The sequence below is a fragment of the Monomorium pharaonis genome, chromosome 3 (assembly GCF_013373865.1).
Source record: "Monomorium pharaonis isolate MP-MQ-018 chromosome 3, ASM1337386v2, whole genome shotgun sequence".
Lineage (NCBI taxonomy): Eukaryota > Metazoa > Arthropoda > Insecta > Hymenoptera > Formicidae > Monomorium > Monomorium pharaonis.
In genome coordinates, this window is record NC_050469.1 from 7,732,302 (window position 1) to 7,756,116 (window position 23,815).

The 23,815-nt window shown below is 33.3% G+C and overlaps 5 protein-coding genes across 11 annotated transcripts; 2 read left to right on the forward strand and 3 right to left on the reverse strand.

Moving 5' to 3' along the window:
- Window positions 1–104: 104 nt before the first annotated feature.
- On the reverse strand, window positions 105–3,241 carry LOC105831963 (beta-1,3-glucosyltransferase). 2 transcript variants are annotated; one of them, XM_012672500.2, is made up of 9 exons: window positions 3,109–3,241; window positions 2,827–2,936; window positions 2,098–2,280; window positions 1,893–2,023; window positions 1,495–1,672; window positions 1,220–1,355; window positions 990–1,137; window positions 560–836; window positions 105–343 (listed from the first exon to the last, which is right to left on the reverse strand). In XM_012672500.2, exons 2-9 carry the CDS (start codon window positions 2,923–2,925, stop codon window positions 182–184), a joined length of 1,314 nt encoding a protein of 437 aa, XP_012527954.1. In that variant the 5' UTR covers window positions 2,926–2,936; window positions 3,109–3,241; the 3' UTR covers window positions 105–181. The 2 variants fall into 2 exon arrangements, with proteins under 2 accessions (XP_012527954.1, XP_012527953.1); XM_012672499.2 differs by having other exon boundaries at window positions 3,096–3,231.
- A 561-nt stretch (window positions 3,242–3,802) lies between these two features.
- LOC105831964 (probable low affinity copper uptake protein 2) lies at window positions 3,803–5,439 on the forward strand. Its single transcript, XM_012672501.2, has 4 exons — window positions 3,803–3,945; window positions 4,038–4,300; window positions 4,787–5,013; window positions 5,086–5,439. Exons 2-4 carry the CDS (start codon window positions 4,038–4,040, stop codon window positions 5,217–5,219), a joined length of 624 nt encoding a protein of 207 aa, XP_012527955.1. The 5' UTR covers window positions 3,803–3,945; the 3' UTR covers window positions 5,220–5,439.
- Window positions 5,440–5,528: 89 nt separating this feature from the next.
- On the reverse strand, window positions 5,529–9,752 carry LOC105831962 (E3 ubiquitin-protein ligase RNF14). 2 transcript variants are annotated; one of them, XM_012672497.3, is made up of 5 exons: window positions 9,611–9,752; window positions 8,801–8,960; window positions 6,330–7,340; window positions 6,082–6,246; window positions 5,529–5,962 (listed from the first exon to the last, which is right to left on the reverse strand). In XM_012672497.3, the coding sequence occupies exons 3-5, from the start codon at window positions 7,311–7,313 to the stop codon at window positions 5,690–5,692; spliced, it is 1,422 nt and encodes a 473-aa protein (XP_012527951.1). In that variant the 5' UTR covers window positions 7,314–7,340; window positions 8,801–8,960; window positions 9,611–9,752; the 3' UTR covers window positions 5,529–5,689. The 2 variants fall into 2 exon arrangements, with proteins under 2 accessions (XP_012527951.1, XP_012527952.1); XM_012672498.3 differs by lacking the exon at window positions 8,801–8,960 and having other exon boundaries at window positions 9,611–9,747.
- A 251-nt stretch (window positions 9,753–10,003) lies between these two features.
- LOC105831961 (folylpolyglutamate synthase, mitochondrial) lies at window positions 10,004–13,496 on the forward strand. Of its 4 annotated transcripts, XM_036284948.1 has the most exons (5): window positions 10,004–10,122; window positions 11,134–11,331; window positions 11,790–11,905; window positions 12,038–12,987; window positions 13,070–13,150. In XM_036284948.1, exons 1-5 carry the CDS (start codon window positions 10,120–10,122, stop codon window positions 13,099–13,101), a joined length of 1,299 nt encoding a protein of 432 aa, XP_036140841.1. In that variant the 5' UTR covers window positions 10,004–10,119; the 3' UTR covers window positions 13,102–13,150. The 4 variants fall into 4 exon arrangements, with proteins under 4 accessions (XP_036140841.1, XP_012527948.1, XP_036140839.1 ...); XM_012672494.2 differs by having other exon boundaries at window positions 12,038–13,496; XM_036284946.1 differs by lacking the exon at window positions 10,004–10,122 and adding an exon at window positions 10,152–10,478 and having other exon boundaries at window positions 12,038–13,496.
- A 30-nt stretch (window positions 13,497–13,526) lies between these two features.
- On the reverse strand, window positions 13,527–23,474 carry LOC105831960 (neuropathy target esterase sws). Of its 2 annotated transcripts, none has more exons than XM_012672493.3 (15): window positions 23,252–23,474; window positions 22,176–22,577; window positions 21,687–22,106; window positions 21,252–21,583; window positions 20,769–21,135; window positions 19,896–20,189; window positions 19,432–19,811; window positions 19,137–19,305; window positions 18,517–18,897; window positions 18,104–18,379; window positions 17,666–17,852; window positions 15,314–15,430; window positions 14,673–14,993; window positions 14,210–14,499; window positions 13,527–13,896 (listed from the first exon to the last, which is right to left on the reverse strand). In XM_012672493.3, exons 1-15 carry the CDS (start codon window positions 23,255–23,257, stop codon window positions 13,795–13,797), a joined length of 4,044 nt encoding a protein of 1,347 aa, XP_012527947.1. In that variant the 5' UTR covers window positions 23,258–23,474; the 3' UTR covers window positions 13,527–13,794. The 2 variants fall into 2 exon arrangements, with proteins under 2 accessions (XP_012527947.1, XP_012527945.1); XM_012672491.3 differs by lacking the exon at window positions 15,314–15,430 and adding an exon at window positions 15,900–16,016 and having other exon boundaries at window positions 23,252–23,473.
- Between the last annotated feature and the right edge of the window lie 341 nt (window positions 23,475–23,815).

The window sequence follows — 23,815 nt, forward strand, 5'->3', positions numbered from 1 at the left end:
ATAAAATATTTTAATTGAAAATATTTACATCTTGAACACTTTCTTAAAATATTTTAGGTAAAAAAAAAATAAAGAGTGACAAATGATGTTTTGAAGAAGTCTGATTATAAATACAAAAATAAGAAAATTTTTATTGCAAATTTTTATACAAAGTTTTTGTTTTATATATATTTATATATAATTACAATTCTGTATGTTTCGTTGTGGCTGCAATTGGTAAAATTCTGTCTGCTTCTGCAAACCAATCATTGTACACAGCTTCAGGATCAACTGACCAGAATCTGTGGAATGATATAGGTTCTTGAGATGCCAAATAAGCGTGAGCGTAGTCTACTGGTTGTGCCTACAACAGTTATCAAATATAAATTGGTTTAATATATCTCGTACTATTAAATCGTGTTATTAAATCATGATTAAAATATATAAAATAAACATTATATAATTACATCTTATTTTTAAATTACATATCTCATACATATATCTCAGGACTTTATATGTTTGTGTATATATATTAGTTCAATGTCTAATATAAATTACGACAAAAAATTATTATGCATACTTGATGGAACATCGAAGAATGTACGACATCTACTCCAAGTTGTAGCAAACAAAGTCCAAAAAGATGCATATCATCGGGAGTAGTTGTAGATGGGCAAGTACATACGCCCGATTCTACCATCAGATGAACTAAGGGAGCAGACAACACAACTCCTGCACCGCCAGTTAAGTATGGATAGCCATAATGACTGTCCCATATACGAAAACCATAACGCTCGCCAATCGCGACTGAGTGCTTGGAATTGTAGCACGTAAGCAAGTTTAATAAACGTACTACACTGTAATATATTAAAATATACAATTTAATTTTTCAGTATCTTTGAAAAATAAAAATTATAAAGCTTTCCACAGCTTTGCAATACTTTGCATAATTTAAATAATAATATAGTTGAATAATATTTAAATAATATTTTTAAGGTACTTGCGTTTACCTGAATATAGTGTCGTCATCGACAATGACAAGCCAATTAATATTGCGTTTTTTTAGTATTTTGGTGGCTTCTTGCAAGATCGCGTAAGTTTTAGCACAATGTCCTGTAGTAGTGTTCGGAACAATGTATGCCTCCCGTAAATTTTTGTCTATATTAGAACAATTCAACAATTTATAAAGGTTATGAATATATTAAAATATGCATAATATTTCATTGAGATTATTAGATACCGGCTGCGTCACTGAAATATCCAATGTTCAAATCATATTTGGCCCATGTGTTTTTAACTACTGGGATTCTGTCTAAATGATTTTTGGCACAAGTTTTAACAGCAAAATAAATATTTTCTTGAGTTACAGAAGAACTCTGCAAATTATGAGTATTTAATTATTATTATATCAATGTGGTTATTCTTTTTTAATTAATGCAAGTTTAATAAGTAATAAAAATAATTTAAAAAAGAATTTAAATTATTATTAATTAGAAACTGTTGTTTGTGACATACACAAGAATGGAAGAATCGGGGATACGTAGCACAGTCAGAGGCGGACACAATACAAAATTTAGACACATGATGCAACTTCACACCAGTGCTATTTAAGACAAAATTCGCAAATTCATACGATACGTCGATAGAGAAATCTGTCTTCAGTTCGTTACCCTCAGACACTTGTTTAGACAATCTATAATGTTAAATTATATTCTTAATTTTTTAATATAATTAAATTATAGATATAATTATATTTTACAAAATTATATTTAAAAAATATTTTTTAAATAAATATTTACAAAAAAGAACTTTTTGTTGAGTTTTTAATTTTATCTATAGCTTATTTTTTGTCTCCGTCACTTAATTATTCCTCCAGAGTTCTTACGATTATTTAACATAAATATGCAGTATACCTTCTTAATAGCATAGCACTCATAGCAAATCCAGATGCAATGTGTGGATACCTAAATTTTTTAGCATGCTGTGCAAAATGGTGAATAATAGTAGGTTCACGATCATAAAGCATGTGTCCAAACCATACATCCTGCGCAAACATATATTTAGAATATAAAAATCGTGTTTTCTTAAAGGCTAGAGTAGCAAAAGAGCACAATTCACCTGGGACGCGCTGAATTTTCCAAGCACATTTAATAGCTTTTCTAATCGAATCACAGTATTTTCTAAACAAAAAAAGAACCATTCCACATCTGGAAATTTATTCGACAGAGGAATCAACAGTGGAACTATTGTCCAGGAACCTTTGATGTCGAGTTCATGAGACAACACAATGTGTGGCAATTCCTAAAATATAAAGTTAATTTATTTAGCAATAAGTACAAGAGGTAAAGTTACTGCATTCACTTAACAGAAATACCAGTTATTATTGACACGTCTCTATTTTATAGTAATATTTAATAATTAAGTAATCATCTTTTATCAATGTCTATCTGACTGTGTTTTGTTGAAATAGATATACTATATTTTCAGTTTATTTATGATATAATATGAAATACTTTAATTGTGTAAATAATTATGTAAATAATTTTACCTATTTCTTATATGTATAAAACAAATTACAATTTTTTTATTAAATTAAATAACTTAACAAATTGTAGAAAACAGAAAAACATATAGGCTCAGATAAATATTTAATTGTTTAAGTAAGATACTGTTAAACAAAAATAGATAACTCCTCTACAATAGCTCCAATGTAGATCCAATCGCGCATACAAAACAATATATTTAAATTAGATAAAATAACATTTAAATTTGTTTCTATCATTTCCTATTGGTTTTTTAAAACAAGGTTACTTGGATAAAAAAACAATTTTGCTGTGATCATCGTACTCCTTCGAGAGTGTCAGCTTGCTCGTAGATGCTTTTTCTCATATGATCAGCATGGGCCGCATTGTAGCCTTCTTTTTGACTCAGCACTACTATCGTCATCTTATTGGGTTCTAAAAACATTTTTCATTCAAAACTTAAATAAAAACTTGAATAAAAAGACAAATGAGAAAGAGGTAAGAGGCGACAATTAAAATTTTTTAATTATCTCTTAAATACAAAACACAATAGGAAACTTGTCAGGAAAAAGCTTTTAAAACTGGAGTAAATACCTAATGTACTTGCATTTACAGTCACGACAAACGAAATCCAAGCGAGAAGTGTGAGGCACGTCAACAGTTCCATTCTTTTTATCGAAGTCTCGAAAACAGAAAGTTTATGTATATACGTTCTGTTAACAATAGAACAGCTCTACTACTCTGCAGGAGGAGAGGGGTGATTTTCGTGTGAAGGCCGGCGAAGTTTCGATACTTTTCGTTTCGAATTAACTACCACCTGTTCGATGTGTTGTTCGACAGTTTATTCCATTCGTCGTTAGTCAGATCAAGTCAGATCGCCGTTTGCTATTTAACTATGCAAGAGAAGCTGGCTTTACCAATAATGTGCGACATATAAGTGTGCGACGCTACGTAAATAAATCTCACGTGAATAAAAAAACGACTCGCATCATCGCTGCGAGACGAGATACGTCGGATCACCTGCGAGTGGACGTCAATCAGATTTGTTTTGGTTCCGCTAAACACATGCAGTTTCTTAACCTTGCGGTTTTCCGGAGCAAACAACCGCAGAGGTGCATACGCATAATGGTCGAGATGATCTTTCAGCGGAAGGGAGAAACGCTCTCGGGGACGTGCTGTGTAATTAACTAGAAATTTAGTGTCGAATAACCAACGACCACAGGATTGCAGCCGCTGCGGCTTGTAATTAAGTACGGTCATTCGATATGTTTCGCGTGGTTTCGCGTAAGCGGACACAATTTATAAACAAGCTGAGGAAGGCAGGGGTTAAGTTAGGTGGATGGCGATTGAATGCGTAGGCGTTTGTATACACTCGTGGCTTATCAGTCGTCATGAGTGCATGTCACGAGTCGAGGGCGTATGAGAGGAAATTGAAATAATCAAGGTCAGTGTGACCTTAAGTTCTTCTCCTTTAAATGCCACACGAGTGTGCCTCACACTGTCATGTTTCTATATCTGTACATTCTGTTGTTGCAGATGCACATGTGGTACTGGTTTGGCGTGGATCTGGGCAGTTTCTTGTTTCCAGGGTACAATGTTACCACAGTATGGGGTCTAGTGGCGACCTGCCTGGGCCTGGCTGCCCTCGCTTTACTGTACGAGGCTATGAAGGTCTCCCAGATTTATCTGCAACCAACTGTGATCAAGCCTGCATCTAGGATGACCTCCTCGACCTCCTCGGAGAGCTCCTCCCTCTTATCCAGAGTAACCCGAAGAAATTTTAGAACTTATACGAGATGGTATGTTGCCTTTCTTATCTTCTTGAACCGATAAGCTAAACATACATTATTCTAAGAATGACTTCAAACAATTAGCTTCATTGATATTTAACATATCAACATCTGTATTACTTTGTTGATGTATAGAATTTTTAATTGAATAGCATATAAAAAGATTAGAGACGATAAATTATAATTAGAGATTTTTCTAAGCAGTTCTGTTGACTGAAGTAATTACTGATTTAGTTAATTGGATTGAAAGTGAATTATTTTAAAGTAAATGTGTGCAATATTAGACTTGTCCTTTGTAGCTGAACTTTGTATATTTCTCATTTTTTCCCCTTTTTTTTTCTTTAAAGGTTTCGACATTCTTAATAATTACAAAATCAAGCATATATATTGGCAGGTTATGATGTTATCACAATTTTATGATATATTTGTTTCCCTACAATAACCTTTAAAAAGTGTTTATACTTTAAATCGATATTACTGCACATGTTCTCTCAGTGGAAAGTGCTCGAGATGGACACTGCAAGTGTTGCACTGGTTCCTTCACACTGTGCTCAGTTATATCCTGATGATGGCTATTATGACGTACAACGCGTACATCACAATCGCTCTCGCGGTCGGAGCCTGCATCGGATACTACATATTCGGCCCTACACTCATACAATTAAACTTGCAAAACTTTCAACGTAAACAAGCAATTGCAGAATGTGATAAAAATTGCGAAGGTAATGCAACGTCATGTTAAATTTAAAGCGAGAAAAGACCCGTTTTGATCTTACTTTTGTAATCGCTCCTAGATATTGTCTCAAATCAACAGAGACGTGAATCCGCCGTCTCTATCATTGCAGAACAATTAGTCACCGAAGCGAATATCATAATTCACGTACCGAGTAATACACGTGTTTTAACGCCAATGGAAAGTCTGACATAATTTAAAATAATTGTTTTTGTTGTCACATTAAATATTACACATGTATATATACTTAAGCAGTATGTTTTTATACAGATGTTTTATTAGAAAATTATAAAATAAAATGTATGATACAAATTTATATTCATAATATTTACAACAAAATATTCTTGTCAGATTACTGTACATATACACAAGATACAACTGTATTAGATACAAAAATATATTATTTTGTTAGGTATTATGTTGTATAAATATATTTGTGTATATTACATATGTATAAGTATATGTAATATACGATTGTATGTATGAGGAAAATATTTGCTAGAGTGAAAAAAAGCAAAAAAAGCAAATTACACTTGTCGAAAATTATAGTCAATAATTAATAATGATTCCGTCTTTTTCAAAATACTGATTTCTTTAAAAAAATGATTCCGTTTCAAAAAATATAAATGACAAAAGTCTGCGATAATTTCAGCTTTAAATCCGAATTACATTGCTATATTTAAATTTTCCATTGCCTCCATTGCATTTATTACTTGTATTGCTTCTATTGCATCAAAATCCATAACGTCGTCCATCTCCATGCCGTCAAACAAAAGTCCATAACACTGACTACTAGCACTATGGAAATGATCATACCCATATATCTGTTTGTTGCACAGCCAGCAAAAATAAGATTGACAGTGTGTACATGTCATTTTGTTACAACCATCAGTTTTGCTAATAAGAGTACGGCACTTTGGACAACTTTTCGCATTATTCTAAATAAAGTCACACATATAATCATTATTAAGAATAATATAATAACTGATAGTTTATTATTTAATACAATTATCAATTTCCACATAATATTAAATCTGGTGTATTTTGTCATACATACTTGTAGATACTCAATTGTAAGATATTTCTCAACCGACTGCATTTGTCGCCTGCCGTATTTTTTCTCTAGCATCTTTTTCTTCTTGTCACTGCTGTTTTTATATTCATCGATGAGTTTTTTTATTTCGGCTGATGTCATTTCGCATGGTTCATGTCCATGATATGACTGTAAATAATAATATAAAATTGTTGAAATATATATATGTATATAGACACACAAGTATGCTGAAATGTTGAGATACGTCTTACCTTATGGCAGTAGATGCAAAAACAGTAGCTGCATGCGGGGCAGATTGGTGCGTCGTCATCCGAGTTTCGGATAACTGGATATTGGCAAGAAATTCGTGGACAATACACTGCGTCGTCCATGGTGTCTAACGCTACTCGCAACATGTTTTCTTCATATTGAAAAAATAAATCCGGACAGAGAGCCTTGATATCAATATCGTCCATTTTTTGTTTGCAGTCTATCATTGGGCACAATAAATCAATAGCATGCTCCGTAATCTTGATACGTGTGTACTTCTCCATACAATCTCTGCAGTAGACGTGGCCACAATTTTCTAGTTCAACACAATTTTTTCCTGCGTGCTCCTCGAAACAAATGTAGCAAGTATAAAAGTTCTTATGAAATTCTGCTTTATGTTGCTCCTTATCATACAATATCAATAATTTTTTGATATCTGCCTTTGAAAACAATGCACCGTTCTTAGCCCTGGGATCAGACAACTCGGTCAGATGCATTGCGACATTATCTTGTGATGTGTAAATCAAATATAAGAAGGAAATATCTAGAGATTCTGACACATTTAGAAAATCATAGATTTCATCTTGTAGAAAACTTAGCCATTGATAAATGATCTCGTTGCCCTGGTTTTCTTTCCATATTTCATCCAATTTCTGACAGACGAAAGATATTTCCCAAGGTGTCAACCAGAGAATGGAAAGGTAGAAGTTTGGTGGTGTAGTAGATGGATACGTGTTGGGAAAATTTATAAACATTTTGATTGGTGGCAAATGTTCAACAAGAAAACTGTTGCTGGAAACCGAATCGGAAGGACAATCGCTGATGAACTTTATCTCTAGTTTCTGAAGGAATTTTGGATAAATGTTAATTGAACATTTTATACACTCCATTGTCATATAGCAGAATTCTTTTTCATTGTAGATACTGGAAAGCACGGCCATTTCGTCTTCCTGTCGTTGAATATTTCTTGTAATGTCAGAAGTCATCTTGATAAATTGATAAGTGGTAATCTTCTAAAATACACATTATTATAATGTATTTTAACTTATTTTCAAAAAGCATTCATATATACATGAAAAAGTTTTCATGCTAGATCGCATATGAATCATCTTAATACGTGTCCTGATTGGCTCGGATGATTATGTCACCAATTATAAGCCAATGAGGATACGTAATACGACGCCTCGTATACGATGTAGCATGAAAAATCGTATCGTGTGCCGAAGACTTAAGTCTACATTATAAAAAAATACATGTAATTTAAAAACTGCTTGAACTACATCTATTACAAATAAGCATAAAATTTATAAATAAGAAGTTAATTAAATGGGGATTTATCAGGGCTATTATGTTTAAAATATTTATGTCTAAAATAAATGTTTAAAGCATGTTTTGAACGCTACATCGTTTAAAAAATGTTTATTTTAAACACGTTGTAAAATGTTTTTTAGATTTAATCTAAATTTTAAAAGAATAATCGTATTTGTTTTTTTATTTGTACATAATGTATAAAATTACTTTGTGCACTCATCCGATACATCGCACAGTAATAATAGCAGTTTTATTTGTTTGATATTCAACGCAATAATTAATGAGCCGTCTATATGTGATAAAATTGATTAAAAAGTAATTATAATAATGATATGTGTAAATATTACTAATATTGAAAATAAAATTGAAGATTTCAGAATATCTTCACTATTGTGCGATATATTAATATGTATATATTAAAATAAAATATTATTATAATTAATATATTATGATATACTACATGATATCATATGAAACAATAAAAATGCAGTTGAAAGAATTATTGGTAAAAGTATCGAAAAAAATTGTAATAAATAAATGTTAAAAGAGCATATCAAAATTTTAAAAATCGAACAAAAAGAAATTCGTTAAAATCTAATTTGTTGAGTATGTTATTTAATTTGGAAATTTTATCCTCAGAAAACATCACGTTTTTAATAGCAATCTCCGTATATTTTATAGTATTTAATGTACATTTAGACGGAATAATTGTATTTTTATTAAAAAGAATAATAATTATATAGAGAGATATAAGAAAGAGGAAAAAGTTAGAAATTTCGAGTAATTCTACCGATTGAATTAATCGCTAATCAAGTTAATCGGAATTTTATTAAAATCATGTATAAGCCGATTAAATTGGTTGCGTTCAGCAGAAAAAGCTTTTATTGTTGTAAAATTTTGTAATACGATCGATTTTTACTTTTAGTTTCTACCACATTTCGGATCTAAAGGTATGAACCAATCATATTCAAGAATCTTACAACAGGTGCAAATAAAGTTGGAACATTCCAGCGCTCGAAGCAAAAAAAAAAGCGTCTTGTGATAACAAAAATGTTTTTTACGTTTTTAAAAATATAGTAAATAATATATTAATATTAATTTAATAGAAATGTAATCAAGTGTAGTCATCGATAATAACGAATTAGTGAACATATATATTTACATTATTTTGCGTCCTTTCATTTTTTTTTTATATGAGACATTTGTCTTGTCTGCCATATTGTACTTCTGGTTCTGGTTACACAAAGCTATTTTTCTCCTGAATGCAGTCATTTCAATTGTATGTGCTCTCTTACTACAAATGTAATAAGAAGTAGATGGTGCTGAAAATTATTAGCCTGTTTATCAAGTTTCTATTCGGAGTATAAAGATATCAATTTGGATAACAAAACGTTAATGTGGACACAAGAAAGTGATTGTGAAGAAGCTATTTACAATTAGATAAGAGAAGGAATATTATTAAATTCTTTATTTATGATGTCTAGCCACATGGAAAATGAAGAACAGTAATTTAATTAGGAATAATTTTTTAATTAATTTAAATAACTTGCTATTTTTATAGAAAATTTGAAAATGTATGATTAAGCACAAAAAAATTAAGCGAAAGTTTATTAAAAAATTGTTGATTATCATCCCAGTAACGTAAACGCAATACATTTATACATTTATTATACTGTTTATTATACTATTAATATTTCACGATCTTTTTATCTTGGGCGCATTCCACTTGCAATGTTCGCGAGTGTCTTTGTTTAATATTTAATAAACAATGAAATGATTCCAAGAACGTTACGAGCGTTAAATAAAACACGCATCCCTTATCTTAAATCCTATATACTACGTGCCGGGAAAATTTGATGCGCAATTAATATTTGTTCTATATTTCAAGCATTTGCTCCTATTTTACTCATTTACCGGGCATGACATGGACATTTGATCTCGCGTAAATGATACGTATTAAATGTTTACTTACCGAAAAAATAAGCGTGGTCACGCAACAATCTAAGTCGTACTTCAAATTAATTATGAAAGTGCGCGATCAGGCTCTTTTGCCCGTCTCAAAATCATAACTCCAACCCCACAGCCCCCACGCCTGTTGCGCGCGTTGTCTCTTGTCTCTTGGGGAAGTTGGGGCGCAGACATGCCAGTTCAGCCAGTTGATGCCAGTTGTCAGTACTCTTGCAGCCAGCGTACTACTACATGTGAAGAAGAGCGCTGAACAGCACCCGTTCCATCTTTCGACCTGCGCCGAGCGATCGAGTCGACGAAGCAAACTATCTACTTGTCTTCTTTTCTCTTGTTACCGACTAGAAGATAAAAAAAGAAGACGCTAAAACAAGTGCTATCAGCTATCATTTTTGCCGTGTGGAAACTTCACGTGCAGCACGTTAGCTGCAAAAAGGTTCCAAACTAGCATCGCATGGGGAAATTCTACGCCACACGCCGCCGGTGTCGCCGGTATTATGTAGGATTCACACTGCAATGGTATCATTGACATATTTGATTGGCTATTCTCCGATTATCTTAAACGACCGATTAGTCCATTGGAATTGACCAACCGTATTTTTGTCATTAAACAAAATTAACAAATGCGATTGGTCAATTCTGATGGAATAATCGGTCGTTTAAGATAATCGGAGATGGTGAACTGACTCTTCTTAAAACTAGGGATTTTTGGAAATGTCATTTTTGGAAGCAAAGAGATAATGCGCTTTTTGCCCAACTTCAGAAGGATTCGAGTTTAGAAAAATTTTGCTTCCACACATATTTACTGCTCGTTGAATTAATCGCTGATTAATCAGAGTTTAATCAAAATCGCTACTGGTACAAGAAATTGCATAGTATGCGATAGTTAATTTACAAAAAATATTTTCAACCTGTGGAGTGTTCACACATTTGGTGTTATATTATTTTTTTCATTTTTGGAACAAAATTAAAATACTCTTAAATTATACTTCATATTTTTAAATTTTCTGTTTTAATTATTTTTGTATATAATTTGATTATCGTTCCTTTTTTTATAAAAATGTTTATGTAGGTTAGCGATCGATCCAGAATAAGACAACCGCACATGACATGAACACGTGCTACGCTTGTGGCGGGAAAAAGCACATTGCCGCGTGTTCACGTCGAACGGTTAAATCGACGATTTTGAAAGAAAATGACGTTCCGATTTGCATTTTAGCGTCTGTTCCGCTGTAATCCAGAATTCGGCTTTTAATTAAATCGCTCTGTGACGCGATGTTCGAACCGAGAACGCATTGTAAAGAGTTAAACTTTGAGCGAGTGGGGCAAGGTTAACCCACAGATTTCACGGCAATAAATGGTGAAATCATCTGCAAGAAATTCGGTCGCGAAATTACTTAGAAAATATATTCCGCCGAATACTGACATTTCTGAATAACGAATGTTAAATGCGATGCATTTTGAGCAAAGATCCTTGAAACATCGTTTCACACATGTACATAAATATTGATCATTCAATTCTCTTCCCAGCTCCACAATACGCATTTATTTTTCTCGCGGTTGTACGTGGCTCGAACTTTGACACGTAGAACGATAAAAAAGGATCGCTATTACTTATCGTTTCTTGTGCGATTGCGTCATAAGTGGATCTTGATGTTTACTTTGCTGAAGAGAATGACGCAAAATGGATTTCCAGGCCGTTCTGCCCACGTTAACGGGTCCTACGAGGTAAATACATTCGGTAATTGTCTCCTTTATTATCTCAGAATTTTTTATTATCTCTTAATTTACTGTATTCATTGAAAAATTCCGAATATTTTCAGTATAATAAAAAAAAAACACTTTATATATTGGACGTGAAATGATTGATGCCTCACATATAAAATTTAGTTAGAAATAGTTTTGTTAGAAAATATTCATTTAATTGTATATTATTTAAATCAATATATATTTTTTAATTTTGGGCTTTTTTACATTTGATTTATATCAGTTTTTTAAATTAGTATTTTAGATATGTATATTTTTTATATGTATATTTATTTTTCAATTTTTAATCGAGAAGTAATATTATAATTGAAGAATAGCATTTTCTTTAAGAAAAAACCAAATTACAATCTAATCATATAAATATCATGTTTATCAAATATAGGACATATACATATATGTATGTGTATATATTTTTCTAGGATGCCATAAAGACATTAAGTCTTACTTTACAAAGTAATGCCACTTATTTGCAGTCTGCTAAGAAACATGCAAATGATCCTGCAAAATTGAAGGAAACAGAAAAATATTTACTCAGGTAATGAAGTTAAAAGTATTTCAACATTATATTAAAGATAAAATTTAAGTTTCCTCTTCTCAATTAAAAAACATAAAACATGTATTAAGTACATTATAATTAATTTTCGTAATTTTAAATCCATTATTGTAGATCTGGTATTACTTTGGATCAATTAGATAGTCTGTCTATAATCCATGTGACTGGTACCAAGGGTAAAGGTTCGACATGTGCGTTTATAGAGGCGATTTTGCGACAGCACGGCTTCAGCACAGGCTTCTTCAGTTCGCCGCATCTGGTCTCCGTGCGGGAACGCATTCGGCTGAACAGCGAGCCCATCAGTCAATCACATTTTACTTGTTCCTTCTGGAACGTGTATCGACGTCTGGAGCAGAAACGAGAACACGAATCCGACATGCCGACGTACTTCAAGTTCCTAACAATTCTTATGTTTCACGTGTTCCTAGAGGCAAATGTTGACGTGGCGATTATTGAGGTGGGAATCGGCGGCGAATTAGATAGCACTAATATCCTACAGAATCCGGTTTGCGTGGGTGTGACGAGTCTGGGTCTGGAGCACACCTCGCTGCTGGGCAACACCTTGGAGGAGATAGCTTACCAGAAATCGGGAATCTTCAAACCGCACGCGGCAGCTTTTACGGTGCCGCAGCCGGAGCAGGCGATGCGCGTTCTACGAAAACGAGTTGTGGAAAGAAGATGTCGGGATTTAAATGTAGTTTCGATCCAAGATTGTGAATGGAATGATGTCTTCTCTTTGGTAGGTATCGACATTAGTAGTGTGCAGCGACAGAATGCTTTGCTGGCAATCAGCATGGCATTCGAGTGGATAAAATCGCGTTACAATCAATCTATTACAAACGGCAAGTACATCGGTGATCACAATATCCGAAACGGCAAGGATGATTTTTCACAAATAATTTCTCTAAATAAAGTCACGACTGCATTGGCAAGCTGTAAATGGCCTGGTCGGACGCAGATTCTGAGGACCAGCGTGGCGGATTTCTTTCTGGATGGTGCTCACACGATTGAGAGTATCGTTAATTGCGTTTCGTGGTTCAAGAGAGTCAGTCGAGAAAGTTCCAGTAAGTGCTTGATATTCAATATCAGTGGCGACCGGAATTCCCTGGAATTTTTAAAGTTGCTGAGACCTTTGAATTTCGATAGAATTTATTTTGCTCCAAATTATGCCGGAGTAACTAGCGTGGAGGATTTATCGAACTACGCGTTAATCGATGAGCAGAAAAAGAAATGTAAGAAGTACAGCGAGTTGTGGGGCGAGGGTTCGGTGTCGAAGAATAGCGTCGCTGAGGTGTTGCATGACATTAAGAAGCACGTATCGTCGCGGACGGATAGTCAAGATAAAGTAGAAGTACTTGTAACGGGATCCCTACATCTGGTCGGCGCATTATTGACTATTCTAGATCCCAATTTGACAATGACCAGTGATTTTTAATGTAATGTAAAATAAGAGTAAAATTCGATTTGTAAAAGTGCTTTGTTAAGACGCTGTAATGATAAGCTGTCATGAAAAAGCAATTCTTGTGAGAAATACGAAATCTAACAAATATCAATATACATATATGTGCAAGAATGATAAGATGTTGAAACAGTAAGGAATTTCTTTTTAGAAATAGTAAAATTATATTTAACATACAATATTTAATAGTAACAATCATATTAATTACTTATCATATTAAAGTGATACCGATCACTTTATGGCATAATTTCAGAGCGACGTTCCCATAATTATATAATTGAAATAATTACTTTTGTACTTCAATATAGGTTAATCGCTCGCAGTGCGTCTGAGTTATATTTGCAAAAAAGTGTGTTGAATCTATTGAGCGAGTTATGCAGATATAATATCGCGGATAAATGTAAATAAGTATTCAAAAAATCTTTGGATGGTAGTCTAGTTCCGACTCAGCCTCGGTGTCGGACAGACTAAGTGAAACGCCAGTTCTTCGTCTCAGACGATTATCCTCAGGGCTCTAAAAGAAAAAATATATTAGTCACAATTATAAAAAGATTCAATAAAAATATTTCCTATTTTGTAATACATGACATGAAAAGTAAATATTTCAATTTTATTTTATACTTATATTTATAATAGGTATATACTTAATTACAATTTCAGGAATTTTTTTATGTCATGTATATTGACATACAAGAACTTTTGAAACTGAAATAAGCTAATTTTTTAAAGTAAAAGTAGTGAAAAATTCTTCCTGATCGATTTTGAATACTTTTATACTTATAGTTTATATTTTAGATTAATACACAAAAAATGAAGATATAACTTGCCTGATCTAAAATACCGGCAGTGGGTTCGGAAGCGTATCCTACTTCCTGCGCATCTTCTTCCAAGTCCCCTTCGTACTCCTCTAACTCATCCGAATCTGAATCTATGTCAAAATATCGGCTACCACGTGAAACTTTACACACCATCTGCGCAAGATCGGTGAAAGTATATGACGAGGGTGTCTGTTGATTAGTCGCTTGATGTTTCGCTCGCATAGCTCTCGCATTTTCTCGATCCGCGTTGAATCGAGGCAGAACTCCGGCTTTCGATTGACCCTCGAAATATGTTTTCCCTGAAGAAAATGATTCGTTTCAGTTTTACGGGTGTGTTCAAATGTGTAGACAAAATGTTTCATTACTTATTAATAAGATTAATATTATAATATGCACTTGATAGTTTCTATTATATCATTAATTACAGTTCTTTACAATGGATTTAAGATAAATATTAACACAAATTCTTTACCGTGTTGGTATCCTACGTCCTTAATCTCGTCGAAATTGGCGAACTGGAGAGTCTTGTACTTGTCAATTGGCGGTCTGATGTACTCGCAATAATCGGAGGTCTTCACTTCCTCTAACTGACGCACGCAACTTACGTACGCTAGTCTAGATTGAATATCTGGTAAATTTGGCACCTTCACAGGTGTGGCAAATGGATTCCATCGTTTCCACAATAACCACCAACCGGACAACGAGTCCCCGTAATTTGTCAAATCTGTGTCATCTTGTGAGCCGACGTCGATGGCCAGAATATGATGTGCTCCTTGCCGTACCATTTCATCAGCTTGAACGGAAAAATGTGGAGAATGCATGAATCGAGAACGTTAACATCAATTCACTACCTTTACTTTACAAAAGGTCTAATACATAAAAGGAAATATGGAATTTATTCTATAATATAGTATTGTATATTATTGTTCATGGAATTAAATTTTTACTGTTTTTCAGATATTATTTATATTATTTATATTCCTATAGATTTATTTTATACTATGCTATTTTTCCTAAAAAATTTCAAGAGTATGCTTACTGTATTCAAAAATCAAGAGACATATTGAAAAATTATAACCAAGACTAAACATAAACGATAGAAAAGATGAATACCTGGCACGTTATTAACATAACACCCGTCGACCAAAAGATGCCCATCAAGGGGATCGCAAATCGGAGGAAAGACCCCCGCAATAGTCATACTGCCGCGAATATATCTCCATAGTAAACCTGAGTGGACTTAACTATTCAGAATTCGATAACTTGCATCTTTCATCAACGGGAGTGAGCTTAATGTTTTATATGACTTCATACTTTTACTTCAGTAACACTTGCAAATAAATCTTTAATCAACGTCGTGCCAAGGTAAATATGAAATGATATTGAATTCAACTACTAAATTAGATGATTAGGGGTGTGTTAAATTTCAAAGATCTAATATTTTATTGCAAAATAAATACAAATATAATTTTTATTAAATGAATTGCCAAATTATATGATTTATATGCATTTGTAAAATTGTTAATATAAATAAATTTACCTATAGTTATAGGATAAAAAGTGCGTAAATAGTGGTGTTTCCTAAATTAATTTCATATTATCTTGACATCACTATTAACGTTAAGGTGTTTTTTTTTTCTTTAGATTCTACATTGACCGTGCAAAAAGTGCAATCGTTTATCAGTGCGATCTGGATTACCTGGAAGGTTATTGACGTACCCGCCGTCGAGCAGGAGGTGGCCATCAACGGGATCACACATGGGTGGCATATAACCAGACAACGACATCGAGGCCCGAATGTACCGCCACAGCGATCCTAAAGACGACGAATCATTCTCTTTAATATCTTGCATTTACCCGTACACATTTACCCGAAGTACTTCCTGTATTCTTAAGTTATATTAACTGTATCAATTTCTTTGTGCATATGTGCGAATGTGTGTATATGCGTATGTAACGAGAAAGACCAATCATTAATCAAAATTAATTGACAAACTATCGTCAATACTGATGATTCAATTAAAAATTTTTTAATAACATTACGGTATTTCAATGATATTACCGAGATGTCCTCGGAGGTTAGACATTTATTTAAACATTATTTTACATTGGATAATTAATCTTTTTTTTGTGTTTAGAACAGAGAAAGAACTAATAGTAAATATTGTGCTTGGCGCGTATAAATTTTTTAATTGGTAGTTTTATGTTGGACTGCCCTCGAACCTCTATTGAGGTCAATAATATAGAATCCTTCGTGCACATTATTAATGAGATTTTGTATGTATTTCTTTTATAGATTTGGAAATTCTTTTCCAAATTAATTCTTTTCCAAAGAATTAAAATACACATATTAATATTATCATATAAAGTGGATTTTATAAATAGAGAATAACCAAGTATAAACAAAATGTTTTTCAGAGTGCTCTTTTTCTAACTTATATCCGATTCCGCACACACACATACATATGAAATTTTCAGACAAATTTTTCTCTTATACTAAAACTCCTAGCTTGTTTCTGAAAGCACTGCCTTGTTCTTTCTTGTAATGCCGATTCCGGTATCTACTTGTCTTATACGTACAAAGTCTAAAACTTTTACACGCAACAAATGTTTTCACGAGTCGACCGCAGGAGTCGATAACTGAACTGTAATTTTCCCATTTTTTTCGTTTATCATATGAAATTGTAGCAACCTCACTTCGTTATTGTCTATACTTTAATTCTGTGCAATCAATAAAAAGACAACCTTATCCGAAAAAAATCGCGTTTAATCGGTAGAACAGACGACTCCAGCATCCCCTTAAATAGATTGAACGACATCGCATTTTCTTCCATATCGTAATTTAATAATAAGAATACAGGAAGTATATGCACATCAATATACAATTTTTATAAAATTAAGTGAAAAATAATGTCTCGTTCAGGTTTTTCTTTAAAAACGGCATTAAACGGAGAGTACGTCAACAATGATTATCCGGAAAGCTCACTCCCGCTCATTAAAGCTACTAAAACTTCATGCTTAAAGTGCATATCTAAAACAAAAAAGTCTACATGCCATGTCAAAGCTGTGTGAATCAAGAAAGAATGATTTCTCATATGTTCCCATTTTTAATAGACATTCAAAACTTTGTCAGGACAAATATAGTTGTCACTTTATAGATATTATCTACAAAGTGAAACATACATCTCATGTATTTACTTTTTGATTCACTCTGGATATGTTGCAGATATTTTTTATGGCATATCAAAGCTTCTAATTATACATATATGTGAAAAGTTTTACTGCATTAAACTTATGTCATTAAAATCGTCAAAAAATTTATCGAATTTTGTTATACAAATTTACATTTTATTATATAATTTTATATTTAAAAAACGATAAACAAATATATGAAATATATTAAATTAAACTAGAAGCTTTGTCAATTTAGAATGGAGAAATGCAAGGTACTGTATTTGTACAGACCGTGTCTATGCGTGCGCATACAAGAGTCCGTGATGTCCGTGGTTATAGTAAAATATGGAAGCCACAAGTCTTCTATGTATGTATCGCCGAAAGTCTGCTGTATCGTCTTATTAAAATCTTTACCGGAGAACATCGAAGTCATCGGATAAGTCAAGTCCATAATCTGCCGCCACCATTGCGTCATTTTCTGCCGACGAATAAACACAGTATGTAATATATTTTTACATACATTTCTCGATTTGACGAAGAATATCAAAGCATTTATTTATTAAAACAAGAGAGAAATAAATTTACATAAAATTCGTGTACATTTCAGATGCCGGGTTTCGGAAGGTACACGAGTTAAAATTTTACAAATATGTATATTATATGTACGTTAGTGATAAAAGATTCCAGAGTACGATGGTGAAATCGCGGAATCTGTGTCTGCTGTCTTACCTTAGACCACTCTCTAGCCTTTTGTGTGGTAGTGGTTATGTTCTTCTCCATGCACCACAGTGCGCCCATGAAGGCACCAATGCTGACACCACCAACCATATCTATGGGTATACCCGCCTCGACGATTGCTTTGAGCATGCCAACGTGAGCAGCACCTCTTGCACCACCTCCACCTAAGACGAGACCGACCGAGGTACCAGTCAACCATCGTGCTAGTCTACTGAAATCACTGTGCACGTTCGGCTCGGACATTAGCACTTTGGAGTATAATTCGTTCTGTGCAACGCAACATTTTAGATTAGACTACAGTAATTTTTTTTCACGAATTCGCGAATAAATTTTTTTTCACCAATAACAAATATAGAATAAAGTATACGATAGACGAATAGATTTCTTGTTTAACTATTGCTTACAATTCTGTATTGTGATCTCCTGGTAAACATCCGTTTTGGACATTGAATATGATGGTGGCTGGATACCCACGATCTCATGTTTAACCATTGAACGGTGTTTGTGGGTCGTTGACCATTCTGTTCCTTGTGTAACAGCACTAATTCCTTTTGCGTTCGCATTACTAGTCGTTCTATTTCACGTTCTGTTCGGCCAATCGATGGCGGTCGATCGCCCAGACCCACGATAAGAATGCAATCAGCCTGTCTCACGCATCGCTGAGTCCACAGTGTGTAACTCGAATCACATTGATATAGAGAAATTCTGTGTTGATCTTCCTGCTGTGCAAGCCAAGAAGTTAATCGGTACTCGTTTGCAGGCTCCATGATAGTTGTTCCTAAAGTCTAAAACAATGAAGTTGACGATTAATACATTACTAATTGATTTCGAAATTAATTTATTTTCAATATTTGATATATTCTTTTTATTGAGAAATGGTAAGTAAAAAATGAGCAAATAAAAAATCATAAATAATAAAGAAAATTAAAAAATAGTGCATATACATATAACACAATCAGTATTAGATTATATATCAAGATAAATAGTATTAGTATGATCAAGATGTACAACAGTCAGAAAATACCTTTCTTACGACATCCGATGTTAGACGAAGACAGGGTCCAATGGCACATAAAGAGTGGTATAATTCATAAGTAAAAGCAGTTAGTGGTACATCATCTGACACCGGTACTATGGCAACAGTCGAAAAATTTACTTGTGCAGGTCTAGCGTCAACTGTTGCTGCGGCTCGTCTGTAAAAGTGATTTTTTAAAATTAATAAATTTTGCATTACACTTTAAACATAAAACATTGTTTTGTAATAATAGTAACAATAATTTAATAAACTGTTTAATACGTCAATAATGTTTGATATTTACTGAGTATCATTGTTGCCGTTTTTCGTGTGTGCCTGCTGCCAAGTACCGAGTATGCGATGGCCGAGTAAATTTATTAATCTCGTTACAACAATTGGATATCTCAATTTTATCACATTGAATAAACCTTCCGGTAGCTTTGCCAGTTCAGAATCTCGGACTGCCATGACCGTCGTCGATCTCGGAGTTTGCGTGACCATTTCTACAATTCCCACCAAGTCACCTTTTCCATACTCTGCTACCGGTTCTTTCTTGCCGTTTTTGTAAGTGATCACCGATCGTAATCGTCCACTTAACACAATGAATGTTGAATCTGATTCATCCCCCTGCCTGTAAACGGCACGTCCACTTTCAAGAAATAACCAGTCAAGCGCGAAGTCCACCTATTAAAAAGTAATGTATTTAGAACGTAACTCTTTTAATTTGGAAATTCTATTAATAGAAATTTCTTTTTTAGAGATTCCTACCTGTCTTACAAAAGGGCTTAATCTACGAACGACGGTATGTGCCACGTGCAACACAACTGTAGGTTGTTCTCGCATGATAGCAAAGAATGTCAATTTGCTGAGTAACGCAATGCGACTGGCGTGCTTCGCTCTGATGGTGTAAAAGGATGGTTCGCCAGTTAGCACTGCTAAACCACCAACAATTTCACCCTGATGAGCACTAAACATATGCACTTCCTGACTCGCGTCTCGACCTTCCGATACGCGTTGACTTACTATCAGGGAGCCAGAAAGCACGTATACAAGTGCAACATCCTATAACGGAATTAAATTTTGATAATACTTATACATATATTTAAAAATCTCAGGATTGAGTAAAATAACTAATTAAAAAGTTAAATAATAAAGTTAATAACTTTTAATTTAGTTAATTTTAAACTCTATCTAGTTATTTTTCAAACACATAAACTTTAATTTAGTAACTTTTTCTAAGTTAAAAATTTATCTGTGTAAAAAAGTAAAGAAATATAACTCCTAAAAAATTTCTTTATTGTTTCATAGACTTAATTTGCAAATAAAATATTAAATTTATTTGATAATCTATATCATAATAGAATAATAGAATAATTATTTTTAAAAAATTAAAATTTTCTAACTTAATGTGTAAAAAAACATTTATTAAAAATGTATTAACTTTTAATTTAACTTAATACAATCTTAACGTAACTTTTAAGTGAGTTTTTTGTTCATCTTTAACTAAATGTAACTAACTTATCTAAATTAACTTTAGTTTTAATTAACTGTAACTAAATTATTTTTATAATTATTAACTTAATTTTAAGTTAGTGTATATATAACTTGTATACATAATTTGATAAATGTAAAATAAAAAACCTTATGAGATTCTTCTTTCATCAAATAAGTACCAGCCGGTACTTCCCTGATTTGCACTTTATCTTTGAGCACCGTCTCATCTTCTATACCAAGTTCACGAACAAACGCATCAGTGGCTATCTGTACAAGTTGTGCTTCGTCCATCTGTTGTTGTTGCTGCGTCGGCTCGTTAACCTGGCTCTTTTTTCTGGAATAAGTACTTCCCGAATGAGAAACTTCCGGATGTGATGTGTGTGTGGACTGAGATTGAAACTGAGCCGATGGTGTTGCCCAGTGAGAGTCACATTCTGGTACCATCTCTGCCGAACTTTGACACCCTATTTGCAAGTTAATGTTTTGATTCTTCCAATCAAAACTATTTTTCGCTCTGCAAAATGAAGTAATCCCAAAAAATTAGTTTATCAATTATTTTTAACTTGCTTAATCTATATTTAATATATTAATTATAGAAATATAATATATTAAAGTTAGAAAATTTCTTACTCTTTTCGTCGATTTATTATGGGCACAGGCTGAGAAATGCTTGAATTGGCTACGTCACGATGAAAAACTTCGCTCGTATCGTGCATTTCCAATGTGCCGATTGGTAATGTACTAGATACACTTTCCATGTTCTGCAAAGCAAAATTTTCTTTGGTTCTTGATCGTACCGGCGAACCAGAGAATGGACTTTGCTTCTTCTTGTGCGAGCCTTGATTGACTAATTCCGCGGAAAGACCAAGATATTGATGCAAAGCGGTGAAGGTAACTCTCTGCAAGCGTACCATAATGACCTGGATAACTCGAACAAAGGCATCAGGATAATCTTGAAATACCTGAAATTATATTATGCATAAAACATCAATTTCGTTTTACACAATGTAAAGTAGAATTTTGAAAGAGACCGTAAGATAGAATGATTGCAAATGCATAACTTACTTCTTGGAACGCGCTCATTGGTAATTTGACTACAACAGAATCTTCTACAGCTCTTGCCGATACAGTTTTGTATGTACTTGTATGCCCAGTAAGTACATCAGTAAAGCTAAGAAGACTGGTAACTGACTCGCCTGTTTTTACTACTTTCAATGAAATTTGAGAGCCATCAGATCCAGTGATATATACATTTACTAAACCCTGTTGTACTATGAATAAATTTTCATCGGGGTCTCCGATTTTAAACAATGTGCTGCCAGCAGGTAAATTCATGATTTCTGTGTGCTTGCATAATTTCAGAAATACAGGTTTCTCAAAGTGGCCAAAAACTCTAATACTTTGTAATATATACAGGGCATCTGGTGGTACTCTTTCGCCAGGCCCTAAATCTTCCTCCAGATATTCAGCCGGTGGTTCCAATACCTTGAAATTAAATAATTTCGTTAAACATGTAATTAAAAAAAATAATTTTTGGTTAATTGCAAAGCGTACTTTAAGCTGTTGTGGAACAGTATCCTTCTTAAGTTGCAACAATCGGCGAGCAAATCTCATGACCGCTTTTCTTTTCTTCCCTTGTCCAGTAGCGTGTACCTGACCACCAATAGACTTTACTTTGCGCAACATCTTTCTGCCATAAAAAAGAACCTTGTCTCTCTTCCTGAACCTTGGCTTGCCAGTCCCTACGCCAACAAACTCCTTCACTTCTGGTAGGAATTCTTTGTTCTTCCATTTGCGTACCACAAAGATAGATGCAATTAAGAAAATGAGGAGTAAAAGCGTGGCAATAACAAATATCGTTCTTGATGTTTGATATTCCTCTATGAATGTCCCAATCCATCTCGAGAATATGTATGATCCCAGGCTCTCATTGAACTTATTAAATAATTCTATCACCTGCAATTAACAAATTCTATTATTGATACATCTCACATGATATATATTATTTGCTTAAATAACAGTATGAGATATATTTTCTTTATCTACTATAATTATTTCTTAAATAAATAGAATAAAAAATGTCAAAATCTATACCAAGTTCTTATTACGTTATTTAAGTTCTCTTCCAAAAAAGAATTCTTGTTTTAACTATCAAAATCAGATTAGACTTAGTTATATTAATTCTAATCTATTCTCAGAAATAAAAAATATCTTGTACGGTAGATTAAAAAAATACTTCTAACAAAAATTCCATTCCATTCAGAAAATAACTATACTGTATCAATAATATCATAAAAATTCATACTATGTACAACTTATATAATTTACGTAATGTATAACGCAATAACTCCTTTCACTCTTTTTCTCTCTCTCCCTCCTTTTTCTTTAAAAGAAAAAAAAAAAGATAAACCTCAGTAAAACTTCAGTCTACAAACTAATGACACTTGACACATTCTTAGGTTACATCTCCGATCTTTGCGTCGTAAAAAATCAGTTGCAATTGTCAGTAATCCTCGAGATAAGCGTATATACGACTACACGTAATATGATGTTTTGTATCAACGAAAAATCGTATCAACAAAAATTTAGCGGTGAATGGCAGTTATCTCGGGACAGTAAATATTCACAACCTCCATTGTGGGCACTCATGTCTCCCTCTCCGTCGAAGAATCCACTCGGGACAGAATGTGTCACGACGAAGACTGCATACGGTTGGCGAGCGAGAGAAACACAATCGGCTAATCAAGCCCGTCGGAACGAAAAATTAAATTATTTGTCGCATAAGTAAACGACCTTTGATACTTCACTCGAGTCATCCAGCGCCATTTTGTGCGTAGCACGGCTACGAGCGAGATCGATGATTATAGATAATTCATGTTTGTTCAACAAATGCGTCTCGGCAAATGCAGGCGAACGTCATCGGTTTTTTTTTTAATGCAAACTGACTGCATAAACAGTTGCTTTGCCAACTGTAAGTCTCTAGTTGCAGTCGTATAATTTAATTTTTCCAACAATTACAAAGCTCGATCTATCACAAGTCTGTATATGATGTATAATATTATTATTTTATTATTATGGATTTATTATTTAATTTTGCGTTTTCCTTGAAAGAGATTTGACAGAATTTAAAAAATAAAAACCAAATTATTCTGTCATTATATTAAATTTATCTTTTTTATGTTATATAGGATATA

What these genes read in the sequence shown, in the direction of transcription:
- LOC105831961 (XM_012672494.2), top strand. An exon ending in ACGTTAACGGGTCCTACGAG is followed by an intron (nt 11,332 to 11,789) that starts GTAAATACATTC and finishes ATATTTTTCTAG; the next exon opens with GATGCCATAAAGACATTAAG. An exon ending in ACAGAAAAATATTTACTCAG is followed by an intron (nt 11,906 to 12,037) that starts GTAATGAAGTTA and finishes CCATTATTGTAG; the next exon opens with ATCTGGTATTACTTTGGATC.
- LOC105831962 (XM_012672497.3), bottom strand. Translation starts at nt 7,313, where the DNA reads ATGACTTCTGACATTACAAGAAATATTCAACGACAGGAAGACGAAATG. An exon ending in TTTGCATCTACTGCCATAAG is followed by an intron (nt 6,247 to 6,329) that starts GTAAGACGTATC and finishes TATTATTTACAG; the next exon opens with TCATATCATGGACATGAACC. An exon ending in TTACAATTGAGTATCTACAA is followed by an intron (nt 5,963 to 6,081) that starts GTATGTATGACA and finishes GACTTTATTTAG; the next exon opens with AATAATGCGAAAAGTTGTCC.
- LOC105831960 (XM_012672493.3), bottom strand. An exon ending in CAATGAGCGCGTTCCAAGAA is followed by an intron (nt 21,584 to 21,686) that starts GTAAGTTATGCA and finishes ATATAATTTCAG; the next exon opens with GTATTTCAAGATTATCCTGA. An exon ending in TGAAAGAAGAATCTCATAAG is followed by an intron (nt 20,190 to 20,768) that starts GTTTTTTATTTT and finishes ATTCCGTTATAG; the next exon opens with GATGTTGCACTTGTATACGT.
- LOC105831963 (XM_012672499.2), bottom strand. Translation starts at nt 3,168, where the DNA reads ATGGAACTGTTGACGTGCCTCACACTTCTCGCTTGGATTTCGTTTGTC. An exon ending in AAGCTGACACTCTCGAAGGA is followed by an intron (nt 2,281 to 2,826) that starts GTACGATGATCA and finishes TTTATATTTTAG; the next exon opens with GAATTGCCACACATTGTGTT. An exon ending in ATTCTTCGATGTTCCATCAA is followed by an intron (nt 344 to 559) that starts GTATGCATAATA and finishes TAACTGTTGTAG; the next exon opens with GCACAACCAGTAGACTACGC.
- LOC105831964 (XM_012672501.2), top strand. Translation starts at nt 4,038, where the DNA reads ATGCACATGTGGTACTGGTTTGGCGTGGATCTGGGCAGTTTCTTGTTT. An exon ending in TTTAGAACTTATACGAGATG is followed by an intron (nt 4,301 to 4,786) that starts GTATGTTGCCTT and finishes ATGTTCTCTCAG; the next exon opens with TGGAAAGTGCTCGAGATGGA. An exon ending in ATGTGATAAAAATTGCGAAG is followed by an intron (nt 5,014 to 5,085) that starts GTAATGCAACGT and finishes AATCGCTCCTAG; the next exon opens with ATATTGTCTCAAATCAACAG.